The sequence below is a fragment of the Trematomus bernacchii genome, unplaced genomic scaffold, assembly GCF_902827165.1.
Source record: "Trematomus bernacchii unplaced genomic scaffold, fTreBer1.1, whole genome shotgun sequence".
Taxonomy (NCBI): Eukaryota; Metazoa; Chordata; class Actinopteri; order Perciformes; family Nototheniidae; genus Trematomus; species Trematomus bernacchii.
Window position 1 is genome coordinate 10,908,680 of NW_022987689.1, and position 15,485 is coordinate 10,924,164.

Below are 15,485 nucleotides of genomic sequence, written 5' to 3' on the forward strand. Positions count from 1 at the left end.
AGGGTGCATCGTCTGGGGTTTGTGTCAATCCATTCATTAGATGCTTCGATATATTTCACAAAAGAACAGAAGAAATGCTGGTAGTCCGATAAATACCTGAACCAAATTGTCATTAATCTCAACAGTTATTTGACCAAGCTGACCAAGCCCAGAGCCAGCTGCTAGCAGCGCTAAACAAGTGACAAATTAGGCCTTTACGGCTAAAAGTATATGATACACTGTTTGTTTAAGAAATAATAATAATAATAATACACTTTATTCAAATAGCAGCTTTCATGCAAGATGCAGCCCAAAGTGCCTTACAGATACAAAATAAAGATGGAGGAACATTCTTAAAAACAAGTTATAAACAAAGAGAAAGAGATATATCACAGAACCATAAAACATGAACCGTAATACAACTAAAATGACCCCAAACTAAAAGCCAAATTAAAATGATAGGTCTATATTTTACTTTTTAAAACTCCAATGGAGATGGCTATTCTAAGATCCAAATGTTCCACAGTTTGGGGCCATAAAAACAGAAAGCAGCCTCCCCAGATTTCTTGTAACAAACTCTAGGTATCAGTCGATAGCATACTTGGTTCGAACCCATGACAGACCTATACAGGAGGGGGAAACAGCCAATGGGTCATTTTGACTAAATATGATTTAGGTCCTAATTTCATACTGATCACTATTTCCCAGCTCGGGCTGTGTAATATCTAGCGACGTGGACTGGATGTGTTTGATATGATTGCACACTAAGTGCGTGATAGCGAGCAGATACTGGGTCTCTCTCTCTTCTCTCTGTCTGTTTCATTTGGGGGAAGTGCTTAGTCAACAGCAGAGGCTTTAAATACAGCAGAGTTTATTTTGCCTGTGTTTATGAGTCACAGGACAGAGTGGACAGAGGTAAGATTGGACAGGGTTTTTTGTTGGGCTTAAGATGAGTATATAACTCTCATTCTTATTTTGAAAGCTACATATTGAAATATGCTAACCATTGTATTTGATTTGAGTTTGTAGCATTTGAGGGGAGTTTTGAAAGTAGTTCATTAATTGTAAGGGAGCACTTTTAACCTCTTAATATAATCTGAATTCAACAGTTAGCCACTGTTTACAGGACACACAAATGTCCTTCATTCATGTTGCTAAAACTGACATTGTAAGGTTATTTTAAAGACATACTCACTGAGATTATACTTGCAATTTAATCACTTTACTTCCATTCATTTTATTTTGACGATGACACTTCCCATGTATCCATTTCTACAGTTAGTTTGGATGTTTGTATGCCTGTAAATATGTTTGTCCAAGCCTCTCTTTGTTATTCTGCTCCCTCTCTCCTATTCTTCTGTGTGTTGGCTGTTTACCCCATAATAAACTCTTTTTGCAGATTATCTCCACATGCGATGAGAGAGACAATGAGGGTTTACTCGTTTAATTATTTGGGGATCAGACTGGCTGGACATTTAGTGCAGGGGAAACCTGCCAAAGAATCTGCTTTTATCCCAGCCTGGGCACGTGCTGCCCTGCATTGTAGTCTACAGGCTGCTTTCATGTCAACATGATTACTATCATATACAGTTTAGAGCAGGGGTGTCAAACTCAATTTCATTGCGGGCCACATCCGCATAAAGGTTGCACTCAAAGGGCCGGTTGTAACTATATAAATATATAATATATATATATAAAATAATGTATTATATTACATTATTGCCTTTGAATTGGATTATTATCGGATAGGATAATAACTTATTAATTAACTACGTCTGAAAGCAGAAGTCCAGGGCAAATAATTGCAAGTCTCTTCAGTGCGCATGTCACAAAACGAGATGCATTGTGGGACATGTAGTTTATGGACAACCTGCTTCTGTAAAGTGGCATGTAACCGTATAATAAACGTATTATATTTTTTGCAAGCTCTTGCGGGGCCACATAAAATGAAGTAGCGGGCCGGATTTGGCCCCCGGGCCTTGAGTTTGAGACCCCTGGTTTAGAGGCTTTAGCACACAATCTAAGGTTGATTATGACTTTTGTTCAATTATATGCATACCTTCAAATCTAGTTTATGTATGTTTAAGGTGAGACAATATAGGCAATACAAAATATTTCTGCGACTGTAGATTTCTCTTAATTTCACGAAGTTATTGTAATGTTAAAGAACATCTAATTGACAATTAAAAAAATTATATTATTGAAAATGTCACCTACTTTATTTGACCCTATTCCCCTATATTGTCTTGAACATGTATTGTATAACAATACAAACGTTGCTGTTTAATTACTATTTATATTCTGAAGGTTTTTACTGATGGGTTTGTTATCTAATAATTCTTAGCTCTTTCTAAAAAGATGGAGGAATCTTTTTTTTCGGGGGGGCTTTTTTTTATTGGCTGTATTTTTGGATTTATAAGGGGGTTACAAAGAGATATCCAAAATCCCTTGTGTATAGATCCTTTGACCCCATTATGTCAACACATTTCAAATTGATTTTTGGCTTGATTTAATATTCAGATTTCTGTTAAAAAAATTTATGCAAATTGCACGTATCTAATGGCGCATTTCCACTACAGCGTGGAGCTCGCTTTAAGCGTGCCGTGCCAGTTTTTGGTTGCGTTTCCACTTGGCGTAGTTCCGGCTAGCGGTTACTATTTCACAGTTTTTCTGGCCCCATAAAATGTAGGTTCTTTCCGGGTCAACAACCAGGCTGAGTCGGGCTGAGTATGCTAAACCAGAGAGAGAATCGCTGGCAAGGGGGCTACAACTACAACAAAATGAACATATTTGACCGTGATTTAATTGTAATACATATTGTAGAACATAATGGTGCTCTAGGAGGAGATGCAGGTGATAAGGTGGGGGGGGGGGGGGGGGCAAAAAACATAATGACATCATAAAGTGGCCAAAATCTGATCAGCTCATTTTCAGACAGGTTTTTATATAAATGGTTCAGTACAAAAAGAGAGAATATTTTTTCCTGAAACTTTCTGAATCTCTTTACACAGAGGGGACACATGTTTATGTATAAAAGATGTGAAAAAGTGGATTTTGCATAGGTGACCTTTAAGTTCATTGTTTTGTATTCCTGTTCACAGTGTCTCCCCTCAAAGGGCTGTATGTAGCACCTGTATTACAGTGTACAAAGTCGCTTTTGGTCAAAATAACAGTTAAACCTCGTGCTTTTCTCGTCTTCAGTCCAGAAGGACAATGAGCGGTGTCTCGTCGCTGTGGCTGTATGCTGCCCTGCCCGGGCTGCTGTGGGCCGCACATGTCAGTCTGACGGTGGAGGGGGACAATGACGCCTCCAGGATCTGCAAACCTCCCCCCCGCTGGACCATTAAGGGACAGGAGCCCATGCAAGAGCTGCTGGGGAATGTGGTTGTGGTGGCGCTACTGAAGGCTAGCTGACAGTTCTGTCTCACTCAGGCCTCCAAGTAAGAAAGAAGAGAACAACTGCCATTTAAAATGAGGAGGTTATTTTTTTTAACACATTTGCAGAAATCATGAAACGTGTTGGGACAAAGTAAACTCATACAGTCTTGTTTCATATAGTATTTTGACTCTTACAGTAGGAAAAGCACAGCAGTAATTATATATGACATCCGTGTTATGGCTACTGTTATTAGAAACACCTGTTCTTTCATTAATACGACAAGTTAAAATGTCTTCTCTCTATCAAAACAATCTATATTAAGGTTTACCGCATGTCATAAGTGAATTCAAGAATATGCTTTTTTCCCGATGACATTCATTTTGTTGTTGTTGCTTTTCTAAAATTGTTGATGGATGTGATTTAATTAATGATAATTTACATTACTCGTTACTTGGACTTGTTAGTATTTTCAACAAAAAGAAGGGACTATAAAAGATAAAAAAACATGTCAAAGATTGTTCTGGTTTGTAACTGTATTAGATTAGTTGAAAGCAATAATATGAAGTTAAACTTAATATTACTGCTTTCAACTAACATAATACAGTTATATGAATTCTGTTGACATAATACATTTAATTAAAGTCAACGGTTCAGTTTTTTCAGTGTGGATGACAATAAAACCTAGCAAGGAGTTGGATTGTTAAAGACCTCCCCAATTCTTAAGTTGTATTACTGCGTTCATGTGCATTCCTAACTTTGATATTATGTTTTACACCCACATGCACCATATTTGCTAAATGCCTCTTACGTAATTACATTGAGCTGCTGTACATTTAATGCAGTGGTTCTCAAAGTGGGGGCAGAGGCATGACAGGGGGGGCGCGAGAGACCAGGAGGAAAAATGGTAATTAAAAAAAAAAAAAAAAGATAAAAAAAAAAAAAAAAAAAAAATCATAATTTGAAAAATTATTGATTCGAAAATAATATGATACAGTACAGTACTATTACGTCTGGGTCTCTGTGTTTCATTAAAGCTTGGCTCTGTGTGTGTGTGGAACGAGCCATTTTGTGTGTGTGCGCGAGCGAGAGAGAGAAAGCCGGAGATCGTTGTTGTTAGCTTCTGGTGCTAGCGAGCTATGCTAACGGATATAAGGAGTTTTTTCAACAACAAAGTGGAGGAGAGTCCTCTCCTGTCAGACAGAGAGTCAGTGAGCTAAAGGACTCTCTCAGTGTTATCTCAGTGGGTCTCAAACGTTTTGGTCACCATTAATGTAAACAATTATTTCCGAGGCACACGTTTATATGATCATTATAGTTATAACAAATTAAGAGAATAAATGAAAAACAGGTATGAAATACTATATGACAGTAAAACAAGAATAAAGTTTCAAAGGGGAGTGATTTGTAAAATATCCATAAAGAAATAGTAAATCTGTTTACAGTTCTGTTTCAAATGGGTGTTGAGAGAGGTATCCATAGATCTCTTCATTTTGCTCTCAAAGTGCACCAGATTGATGCTTTTAACTTCAATATTTAAAAATCTTCCCGGGGGAGCTTGCCCCCGGACCCCCCTATGTGATGTCCACACACCACCTATAAAAATAGCACTTTACCCCTGCTTACACGTATATGCCGTGAGCTGATTATCGAGCCTTCATTGTAACAGTCGCGGGTGTACTGTGTATTTGCGTGGGGATTGTTGCAGTAGAAAATTCCACTGTAGCGACCGGTACATTAATGGGAAACCCTAAATGTTTGAGCACCCTCTATGAAACGTCAAGCTACCCCACAGCACCCCCAAAATAAATCTCTGGCGCCGCCACTGAGCCTGACTATTTGTGTTGGGGGGGCCCGACTTTTTTTTTTCTCCAAAGGGGGGGCCTGACAGAAAAAGTTTGAGAACCACTGATTTAATGCAAGAACGGAGTATGTCAATTGTGGCATTTTAAGTTTTCATTTTAAATGACTATCAGTGTCACGCAGATGCTTACAGACCCTTTTAATTTCATCAACAGTGAAGTGAAATTTCTCTAACTGTCCCTCTGTAGAATTGGAGGCCTGCGTGACAAGCTGAACCGCAGCAACCTGACAGACGTGTCTTTTATGATCGTGAATGAGCGTGATGCGATGTCCAGAGCCATGTACTGGGAGCTGAAGAGAAAAACGCCCCCTGGAGTTCCTGTCTACCAGCAGGGCCCCCTTCAGGATGACGTGTGGGAGGCCCTGGATGGAGACAAAGATGACTTCCTGATCTATGATAGGTAGGCATCCTCAAGACAATATGTATCAAATTAAAACCTTTCATTTATTTCACATTTGTTTAAGCTTTTTGATGTGTGAACATTTTGTACTGGGCTAAGCACCTTTGGTTCGAAGGGTTTTTAAGAATCTCGTGCCATGATTTTGATGTTCCTTATTACATTTTGATTAGCTCTTTCCCTTTTTCTCCAGGTGTGGTCTGCTCACCTTCCACATAGTGCTGCCTTACAGTTTCCTGCACAACGTCTACGTAGAGGCTGCAATCAGAGCCACTTATCTTAAAAACATCTGTAACTGCACTGTGAGTAATAACCAAATACACACTCTACAAACACTACAAACGACATCAGGTAACATTTCTAGTCTCCTCTTCTGGATCTAGATGCTACACAAAAACAGAACTCCCTTCTTCTCGTTCCTTGCTTTTAAAACTAGATTCCTCACAGTAAAAAAGGCATCCCAGAATATTGTGCTGAGGATGTTTTGGATGAAAATGTAGGCAAACAGAAAAATAATATTGGTGGGAAACACAACATGAGTGTTAATGCACCATCATGTTTACTGGGTGTGTAAAAAGGAATACATATGTGAAAATGTTTTGTTTGTTCTGCTGCCTCCAAGTGGCCAAAAAGTGCTATTACTGCAGTTTTAACATGCTATATCTTCCTTAGGCTAATCATACTTTATCCAGTGGCAAGAACACCCTCATGAAGAATGAGACAACACAGTTTAATGTCAGCCAGACGACTACAATACCCACAAGTCCTCTGGACACTGATGACCCTCCTCCTCCTCATTATCATCATCATCATCATAATGGTCCTCATCATCATCACCACCAACACGATCACACCAGTCCCGAGAACCAGTCCAAACATCAGCATAGTCAGAATAATACTCTGCACCCTCCTCACCATCATTCTGAGCATCATCATCACCATCCTCATCATCATGACCATCATCATCATCATCAGCAACCTGGCAACCACAGTCATCACGACAAGGTGGAAGAAGATAACTAGGATGCCATTTTACGAGTGTTTTACTTGCTTTTTCCTTAGTATTTTACTTTTGATAACATGTTTTACTTTGGTGGCAGAACAGCTGTTCCCTCAGCAGTTGAATCTGTTTTAGCAGTGATCAGATTTTGGTTTCTCTGCCAGCATGTCCACACCTAGGTCCTCTGTGTGTATAACGTAGCCAATGCCAGCCTATCTTCTCCCATTAATGAAATCTATGGTGTTAAACCTGCCTGCAGGGAGCTGTAGACGGAGGTGTGCGGAGAGATTGGATGTGCTGATGGTTATCTAGGCCACACAGAGTCAGAGGATGTTGGGCACTGCTATAGAGCAAACCTCAGTGTGATTTCTGCCCAAACATTTTCCTTCTGGGTTCAGTTTCTGCTTGTATGCTATGCTATTACGTCACTATGTGCGTGTGTCAAGAGTGCGGTCCTTTATTCATTGTAAAGGCATTTTCTTAATACATTAGATTAGCATAATAATCAAATTAATCATTATAAACCACACCTGCAAATGCATTATTGTCACTTTTACCATTTAATCATCATATTTGCTGTGGATTTGAAGTATTTGTGTGTACTTCCACCTAATTAACTGGGTGTAGAAGGATCCTTAAGATTTGTGTTCTCCATTAAAAAATAAGTACATATCTGAAGTGTTTGTCTACGTGTCTTAAACTATTTTAATTTAGCCAGTGCAGCTACAAATAACGACAAAATGACCAAATAATTTAAGAACACAAAACAACTTAAAAGAGACAAAAAATCCCAACAAAATAATGCAAAATAAAAAATGCAAATGTGAATTATGTATGCCCATTGCCAATTTTCTCATAATGCCCAAGACCCAACCCAACACCATAGGTAGCAGGAAAACACAGTAATGCTATCCCCAACCAAACTAAAAAGCCGGAAACTGTGTTTCTTTCCTAGGATGAGATGATAAAATGGTTACAACTCGTTTATCTGGCATATCAGCTTGGAGCAGTAAAAGTCTGAAGTTCGCTATCTCATGGTGTCCAAGATATACAGTGTATATTATGTATACCTGTTGTTTAACCCAAACTCAGCCATACACTTTGGGTTATGCTTCAAATGCGTTTTAAACTGGGACTGTATCAAGGAGAAAATACTTTTCCCTAAGGATGAATTTTTTCTATAATATATATAAAAATATCACCTTTTTTTAAATCTTAGGAAGAAAAATAAGATCCATTGTTTAGCCAAGAGGTTCACATTACGTTATAATTACAATAAGTCATTCAAAATCATGTTCCCATTCCTATAAGAACTATCAAATTAAGTTGTCAATCTAATAGTTTGCAATCAAGGTAGGCACTTGACCTGCTATGCTAGAATAAAGGAGCAGTCACGCACGCACGCACGCACGCACGCACGCACGCACGCACGCACGCACGCACGCACGCACGCACGCACGCCGCACGCACGCACGCACGCACGCACGCACGCACGCACACACACACACACACACACACACACACACACACACACACACACACACACACACACACACACACACACACACACACACACACACACACGACAGGTGGATTACCTGCTTAACGGCGGCTGAGATGCAGCATGACTGAGAGAGACTGAGGGCAGCAAACAGCCGGCATCAGAATGAAGGTAAGGCCACTTTCACAAAGCTCTACTAAACTAAAGAAAGTCTCTTGCAACAAATATTTTAACTATATGGTGATTCTTGTGATTCTTGATCATAAATAATTCAAGCAAAAGTCATCATTTCCAATGATAACCTGCATGTAGAACTGTCTTAACTACAGATTGTATAAGCAGTATTAGCTCTGTACACCGGGCTTCTTGTAAACAGATCGCTGGCGTGGCTGTTTAATATGATGATTTAACCCCTTTTGTTTATATTCTTCTACAATTCCCAGTCATTTATATTGTCTTGATATTATTTTCCTGAGATTTAACAACGCCGTAGTTCTAGAACATGTTGGATAAACCTCAGCAGGTTGTAGAAGCCTGGCCATGTCAGGGATTTCCCTCTCGAAATCCCTAAGATAAGGCACCAGAAGATAAACTACTTATCCCTGTCCACACAACATGCTGCTTCTACCAATACAGTACTAAGTGCTGATTCACGGGTGTAGTATTTAGCATGAAGAGGACAAATATCTGTTGATGCATGCTCTTTTAAAATACTTCTAAACTGTGATGTTTAGGAAGAGAGGTATACTGAATCAGAGATGATCTACCTGCCACAGTGTTTTCTAATGAAATCATCATCATCTCAAATCATTAAGCTTTTGAAATGTTATAATTACTTATTTATAAGTACAATTATTGAATTACTTCAACAAAAATGACAAAAGTACTGTAATGTTCTTTTATATCCCCAAATGCTGTATCTAAGCCTCTTCCACAGAATACAATTGTATGGGGCAATAGTACACATTTTTGATATACCGTATTCAATTACATTTGTGTTCAAAAATAAAATAAAAATAAAAATAAAATAACCTTCAAAACATATCAAGTGTAATTTGAGTGTAGTTTTATAATGTTAATACCACTATAATTCCCAGAAACAATAGCAAAGACTGACTGAATTTCTATATCCATAGGCAACAACAACCTAATCTCAGCTGATTTAGGTACCAAAACCAAGAGCGGGAGTTTAACTCCAGACACGAAACCCCAAACAAATCCACATTTGTAAATAAAGGAAGGTGAAGAGCGGAAGATTGTTTGTCGTCTTCCCATCTGAAAACACTAGATGGCAGCACTATCGTATGTTAATAATCATAAATGAAAATTAATCACCCTGTCGTCCACATTAGGCAGTCATTCATCAAGGGGATTATTAGTTATTATCCATTATCAAGAGATGAATTTGGATTAGTGAACATAATCCTTGAATTATAATCCAGATCATCTCTGAGTGCTTTAATCAAATTTGCAGAGGGGTGCTATTGTTGTCAGTCGTTTTTGAGATAATATGTTTTGTGCCTACACTTGTATTCTTTCAACAAACCGTTACAAGTTGTTTTTGTGATTTGTATCAAGATTTATAGGAGACCTTTTTCCCCACTTTTTTATGAAGTTTGCGCAGACTGCCTTGATTCAGTCAATACATTATCTGACTAAAATTTAAATTAAATAAAAATACAATCTTATGTTTTCAAATACTGGCTTTAAAGGAATATCCTAAATGTTATTTTCAACAGTGTTTTAGTTTTGTACCTACTAGCTAAAGACTCTTGCTCATGTGTGTCCATCTCAGGGTTTCCATGCTCTCGCCATTTGGCAGAAATTACAATTATTCTACCAAGGGATTCTGGGAAATGGAGGTAAGTATTTAATTTCACAATTTTAATTGCTCACATATTTTAATGGAATATCTTCAAATCTTTATATGAGACATTTTACGTGTTTGCTTGATCCATGCTTTCCTCTTGTTTTCTCTATTTTGTCTAGACAAGAGGACAGACAGTTGGCCTCTGGTCTATTCTCCTGTGCCTATCAGCTGCATATTTCTGTGCTACCTGCTCATTATATGGTTGGGGCCGAAGCTGATGAAGAACAGGCAGCCAGTCAACCTCAAACCCATCCTGATAGTTTACAACGTTGCCATGGTCTGCCTGTCTGCCTACATGTTCTATGAGGTACATCTGTAAACTAATGTTATGAATGCGAGGATCGTGTCCGCCTGTCAGCACTCTATCAGACACATGTTAATCTTAAGGGATACCACAGTATTTATGTGCCCTGTACTTAGTTCAACATGGGATCAAATGTTTTTCGGCTGATAGCGAGAAAGCACAGATGTAAAGCAGCTTTTGTGTTTACAGTTTACAGCCTCTTCCTGGTTGGCCAAATACAGTCTCCTGTGCCAGCCAGTCGACTACAGTGACAGCCCACAGGCCACGAGGGTACATCTTTTTAGTTCATGATACTTTATTCAACAAAAAATCCAGTGCAAAAGACTGCTAACATATTTGTATTCTGTTTGGCAGATGGCCAGGGTATGCTGGTGGTTCTACTTCTCAAAAGTAATAGAGCTCAGTGACACTGTGAGTATAAAGAAGTGAAAAAAAATTCCCAAATAAATTGACGTATGTATTGTTGTCCTTCCATCTATAACCATTAAAACCATTTATGTTTGTATGGTTCAGATCTTTTTTATCCTGAGAAAGAAGAACAGTCAGCTGACCTTCCTTCATGTCTACCATCACACCACAATGATCTTCAACTGGTGGGCTGGGGTTAAATATGTGGCTGGTGGCCAGTGTGAGTACACGCCAACCAACAAGCCCAGTCTCACAGAAAAGTCATACAATTTTTTGCAAATTTAAGACAATTTACAAGAGAAAACATACTCAAGGGCATTATATGTAATACTCTTCCTGTGTATCCATCCACAGCTTTCCTGATTGGTTTGATCAACTCCCTGGTCCATGTAGTGATGTATCTGTACTACGGATTGGCAGCTTTTGGACCAAGCATGACCAAATACCTCTGGTGGAAGCGCTACCTCACCTCTCTGCAACTGGTCAGTATGTTCCTTAGTTAGCATGTGTGTGTGACATTGAGTCTTACGTTCACTTTGCCTCAGCTTTCCTTCTCTTTTTTCTTTCTACATTTATTTATAGCTTCTATCAATCGCTATAAATCAACCACTTGAATATGTTAATGTGGCCAAATGCTTCTCGGAAAACCACTTGGGTGATTTTAGTGATCAGTTCTCTTTTATGTTTTGGCATAATACCGTCCGATCATTTGAGGTGCTTTTTGGGTTAGAGCGTTACACCTGTAGCTCAAGGACACTTTTAGCACTTTTAGCAGCTGGTATGTTAAATGGTGTTGCTAGTAATGTGAAAAGTTGTTCCCTCCATATACTTCTGGTTGCATGTATGTCCAAGAAAGCTTATACTGTAGATTCAACTTTGACAAGCCCTACATGAGGCCACCTGCTTGGTTTGTCATTGTTCTGATTGCATATTTAGACAGATTAACTAACTACTGGACCATCTGTTTTCTTCTTACAGCGTTGATAAGGACACAATGCATCCTTTAGGTTCTTTCTCCCTTCTATATAGCTGCAGCATATAGGTCAGTATGGTGACTGACCGCCATTATATAACAATAATTGTACTGACCTTAGAGTTGACCCCCCAAGCCTACAGTTGGCTTCACAATTTGGTGAACTGAAGCTGAGATAGTTTAGTAAATTGGGTCTTTTGTATTTACTGTATGAGTGGTAATTATGATTACATTTTAATGGGAGGTGTGTGTGTAGTGGGTTGGATGGATGCGTTCATGATGTTAATTTATAAACAGTACTCTTGGCAAGGACCAGAACCCTATAGAGGCCCCATACTATGTAACATATGGATATAGATTAGTCTACAGTATATATTACGATAATAACAGACAAATAGTAGTGGCTGTTGTCTTTTTCCAACAAAATCAGATTCGTTCAAGCCTTTTTTTAGTGATTATTGCCTCGCCAAAACTCTTGGTGTGTGTTACAAATATTCAGAAAATAGATATTTTTTAATTATGAGGTCAGGTTTCCCTCCGTACAGTTTTCTGCCCGTTGTTTGGCTTTTTCTGATCAAAGAACTTAGTTGTATGTCTCTATACAGGCGGAATTGAATGAGAAGGTCACCCTATTCTTCTAGGTTGCCAGGTTTGTCCGTGTCCACCAGTCTCAATGGCCTTATTAAAGTCACTCCCTTTGTATTTAGTCATGTCTTTCTCATATTTTGGTAACACAAATGATTTTTTCTCACTCTTTGTCTGTCTGCTTGTCTTTTCTCAGCTCCAGTTTTTCATCGTGACCATCCACACCACCTACAACCTGTTTGCTGACTGTGACTTCCCCGACTCCATGAACATGGCTGTGTTCGCCTACTCCCTCAGCCTCATCGCTCTCTTCAGTAACTTCTACTACAAAAGCTACCTCACCAAGACCAAGACAAAGGAGACGTAAGAGAAACAGAGGAAAGAAAGAAAAGAGCTGATATTAAACATTTGGAAATACACCAAGAGGAAGGGAAAACGGAAAAATGGCAGAAGGAATAGAAAAAGTTAATTCATTATTATAATGACTTAATGTTAATTACGGCATGATTTCTTACATACATGAATATTTATGGCAACTATTTGTCTGTGTTATGAATCATACAATTGTGCCTTAAACAGACATACACGTGTAGATTTATGAGGGTCTTTCATTTACCACATTCATTGATTGCTTCTGTTCATTCATCCAGTACAAAACCACCAACACACTCAACACACATTAACCCTTGTTTTATGGCTCCCTTCCCCCATGCTCCTAATAGATGAGACTTTTTAATCACCAGTGGAGTCGCTTTATTCTTCTCCAACACCCATTGGCTGGCGTTCACAGCCAATCAACTGTTGGTTGCCATTAGCTCTGTATCCATCTATTCCTCCCCTTCTATAGATAAGGGTCGCTCCCCTAGTTTCTAGCATTTAATCCCTTTTACCAACGGGGAAACCACAGACCGCCCCACGACCCCCGCAGCTCCATCTGTCATGGTGTAGAAGTATAATTGAGTCCAATGCGCCCATCCACTCCCCCGTGTGGACAGAAATAAAAGGACAAACTGAATTAACCATCTCTGTTTCTCTTACATTTTATTTCCTCTGCCATCATCAGGTATTCCCAATGTGTTCACTTCCTATATCTATAATTTTATCTCCATCAGCATATTGTTTTTGACTGTAATCGGTTCCAAACTCAACAGGGGGCCGACAAAATAACAGAATCCCACCTAAAAAAGCACTTTGAAGGGACTAAATCAAAGGATTTTTAATACCAATCAGCACAACTTGATACTTTTCAGATAATCACCACTTTACATGTGATTTTTTTTAAATCAGCACACAACCACTTACAACGAAAACAAAAGCCTGAGAAGTGCTTTGATGCTTTGAGGCCACAAATTGTATTCTTAGTTACCTAAGAACCACCTGTGCTTTTTATGAGCAATAAATATAACGTTTGTCGTTGGCAGTCAAGAAGCCATATTGGGTGAGTCATTATAACAACTGAATTCTCACTTAATGTTGAAGGAATATGAGACTGTTTAAAAGCTGCACACTGGGCTAGTTTAAACAGTTCTAAAAAATAAGCTGTCAGACTCCATAACACTTCACAATGGTTATTATACTTTGGAAAATTACCACCATCATTCACATGATGCTGTACATGTGTGACAATCAAACAGATTGCAGGCCATCAGTAAGATATAACCAATGCTTGTCTCAAGCAAAACATTACAAGAATGTCTTTATTGCCAGATGTAAAGATCTTCTGAAGGCTAATAATGATTTTGAATACCGTGTATTTGCGTGCAACACATCACCTTATGGCCAGTAATAAGATAACACATGAAACCCTTGTGTAGCATAATTTGCTATATTTTGCTGCTGGCAAGTACCTAATCTACTCTCCATTTCAACACAAGTGAGACACAAGCACACACACACACACACACACACACACACACACACACACACACACACACACACACACACACACACACACACACACACACACACACACACACACACACACACACACACACACACACACACACACGCCCATTTAAAGAGTGATGTCCCTCGGCCTCGCTGCAGGCACAGTTCCAGGTTGATTACTGTTGAGAGCCCTGCAGCTCAGGCATGACTGACTTTCTGGCATGCACTCCCTTTGATCAACTTATGATTTTGCAACCCGATGATGGGTTTCATCTTTAGTGTTTAGTGGGTTACTTTTGAGGTTATGCCAAGCTAGATGTCACCTAAAAATTAGCACTTCTCACTTACATTTGACGTGATTACCGTTTGATTGGCATTCAGGTTAATTGAAATACTTAAATAGCAAGGATAGACAAAGTAACCTAAGATTCTAAGTCTGATCTTAGTTGTTTCCTATCGTTTTGAATTTAGATGTCGTAAAAATATATTTTGCAACTTGAAATAAATATTTGCCAGGATCCTTTTGCTTACATTTTCCATCTTTGAAAAACCTTTTTTTTCTTTAAATCACGATTATTTGTTTGTTATTGTTAGACCCATTTCCACCACAAGAGGCAGTGCACCAGGATCCCAAGCACTTTTGCTGCTATAAAAGGTATATCTCTTCTTTTTTTTTTACCAGTTCTTAAATCATAACCTAAACAATTTAAATACATTTCCCCACTTGCAAAAAAACGTGTTTTTCAGGGCTTCTGTGATACGGACACAAATCTGAGCAATCGCTGTGCTGTGCCTTAATCTGTGTATCCTGCATGTTGTACGTAAATTACTTTGGGTCTCCTTGGTAACAGTGTTAGACAGTGTTTGGGCTGCGGTCAGCTAGAGGCAGACTGTAATTAATAATCAAGTTAGAGGGAGAGGAGATTGAAGCACTCTCTGAGATGCTGCTTCTAACTTCCTAGCTAGTGAGAGGGACAGGGATACACACTCACACACACATGCGCATACAGACATAATTTTGGTTAGTGAGGGAGGTTTGGGAATAAGAGGCTGATAAGTATGCTTGAAGGTGAGCCACTGGGTGATTTCATACAATGAGGGTTAACAAGAGGCTGCAGCAATCTCATTGTGATGAGAGCACACTAATCCGCCAACCTGCCAGCCAGCTAGAAGCTCCCTGTCAAGTGTGTGTGGCCGTGTAATTACCAAGCATGAAGCCCCAAGTAGTGGTCAAAAGAGAGTATGCACTCACGTCACTTTTTTGGCACCTAAACACACTCAGTCGGACTATGGTGCAAAAGGGCAAGAAACAGCCCGCAAAATGCCTGCCCTTGGCGGGCA

At 39.1% G+C, this 15,485-nt stretch overlaps 2 protein-coding genes across 2 annotated transcripts; both read left to right on the top strand.

The window, feature by feature from the left end:
* The first annotated feature begins 824 nt into the window (after positions 1 to 824).
* Positions 825 to 7,294, top strand: selenop2 (selenoprotein P2). Its single transcript, XM_034137127.1, has 5 exons — positions 825 to 894; positions 3,181 to 3,419; positions 5,407 to 5,619; positions 5,810 to 5,918; positions 6,289 to 7,294. Exons 1-5 carry the CDS (start codon positions 868 to 870, stop codon positions 6,637 to 6,639), a joined length of 939 nt encoding a protein of 312 aa, XP_033993018.1. The 5' UTR covers positions 825 to 867; the 3' UTR covers positions 6,640 to 7,294.
* A 988-nt stretch (positions 7,295 to 8,282) lies between these two features.
* elovl8a (ELOVL fatty acid elongase 8a) lies at positions 8,283 to 12,662 on the top strand. The gene is made up of 8 exons (XM_034137607.1): positions 8,283 to 8,288; positions 9,913 to 9,979; positions 10,107 to 10,294; positions 10,481 to 10,561; positions 10,646 to 10,702; positions 10,805 to 10,919; positions 11,054 to 11,181; positions 12,454 to 12,662. Exons 1-8 carry the CDS (start codon positions 8,283 to 8,285, stop codon positions 12,622 to 12,624), a joined length of 813 nt encoding a protein of 270 aa, XP_033993498.1. The 3' UTR covers positions 12,625 to 12,662.
* Positions 12,663 to 15,485: the final 2,823 nt, after the last annotated feature.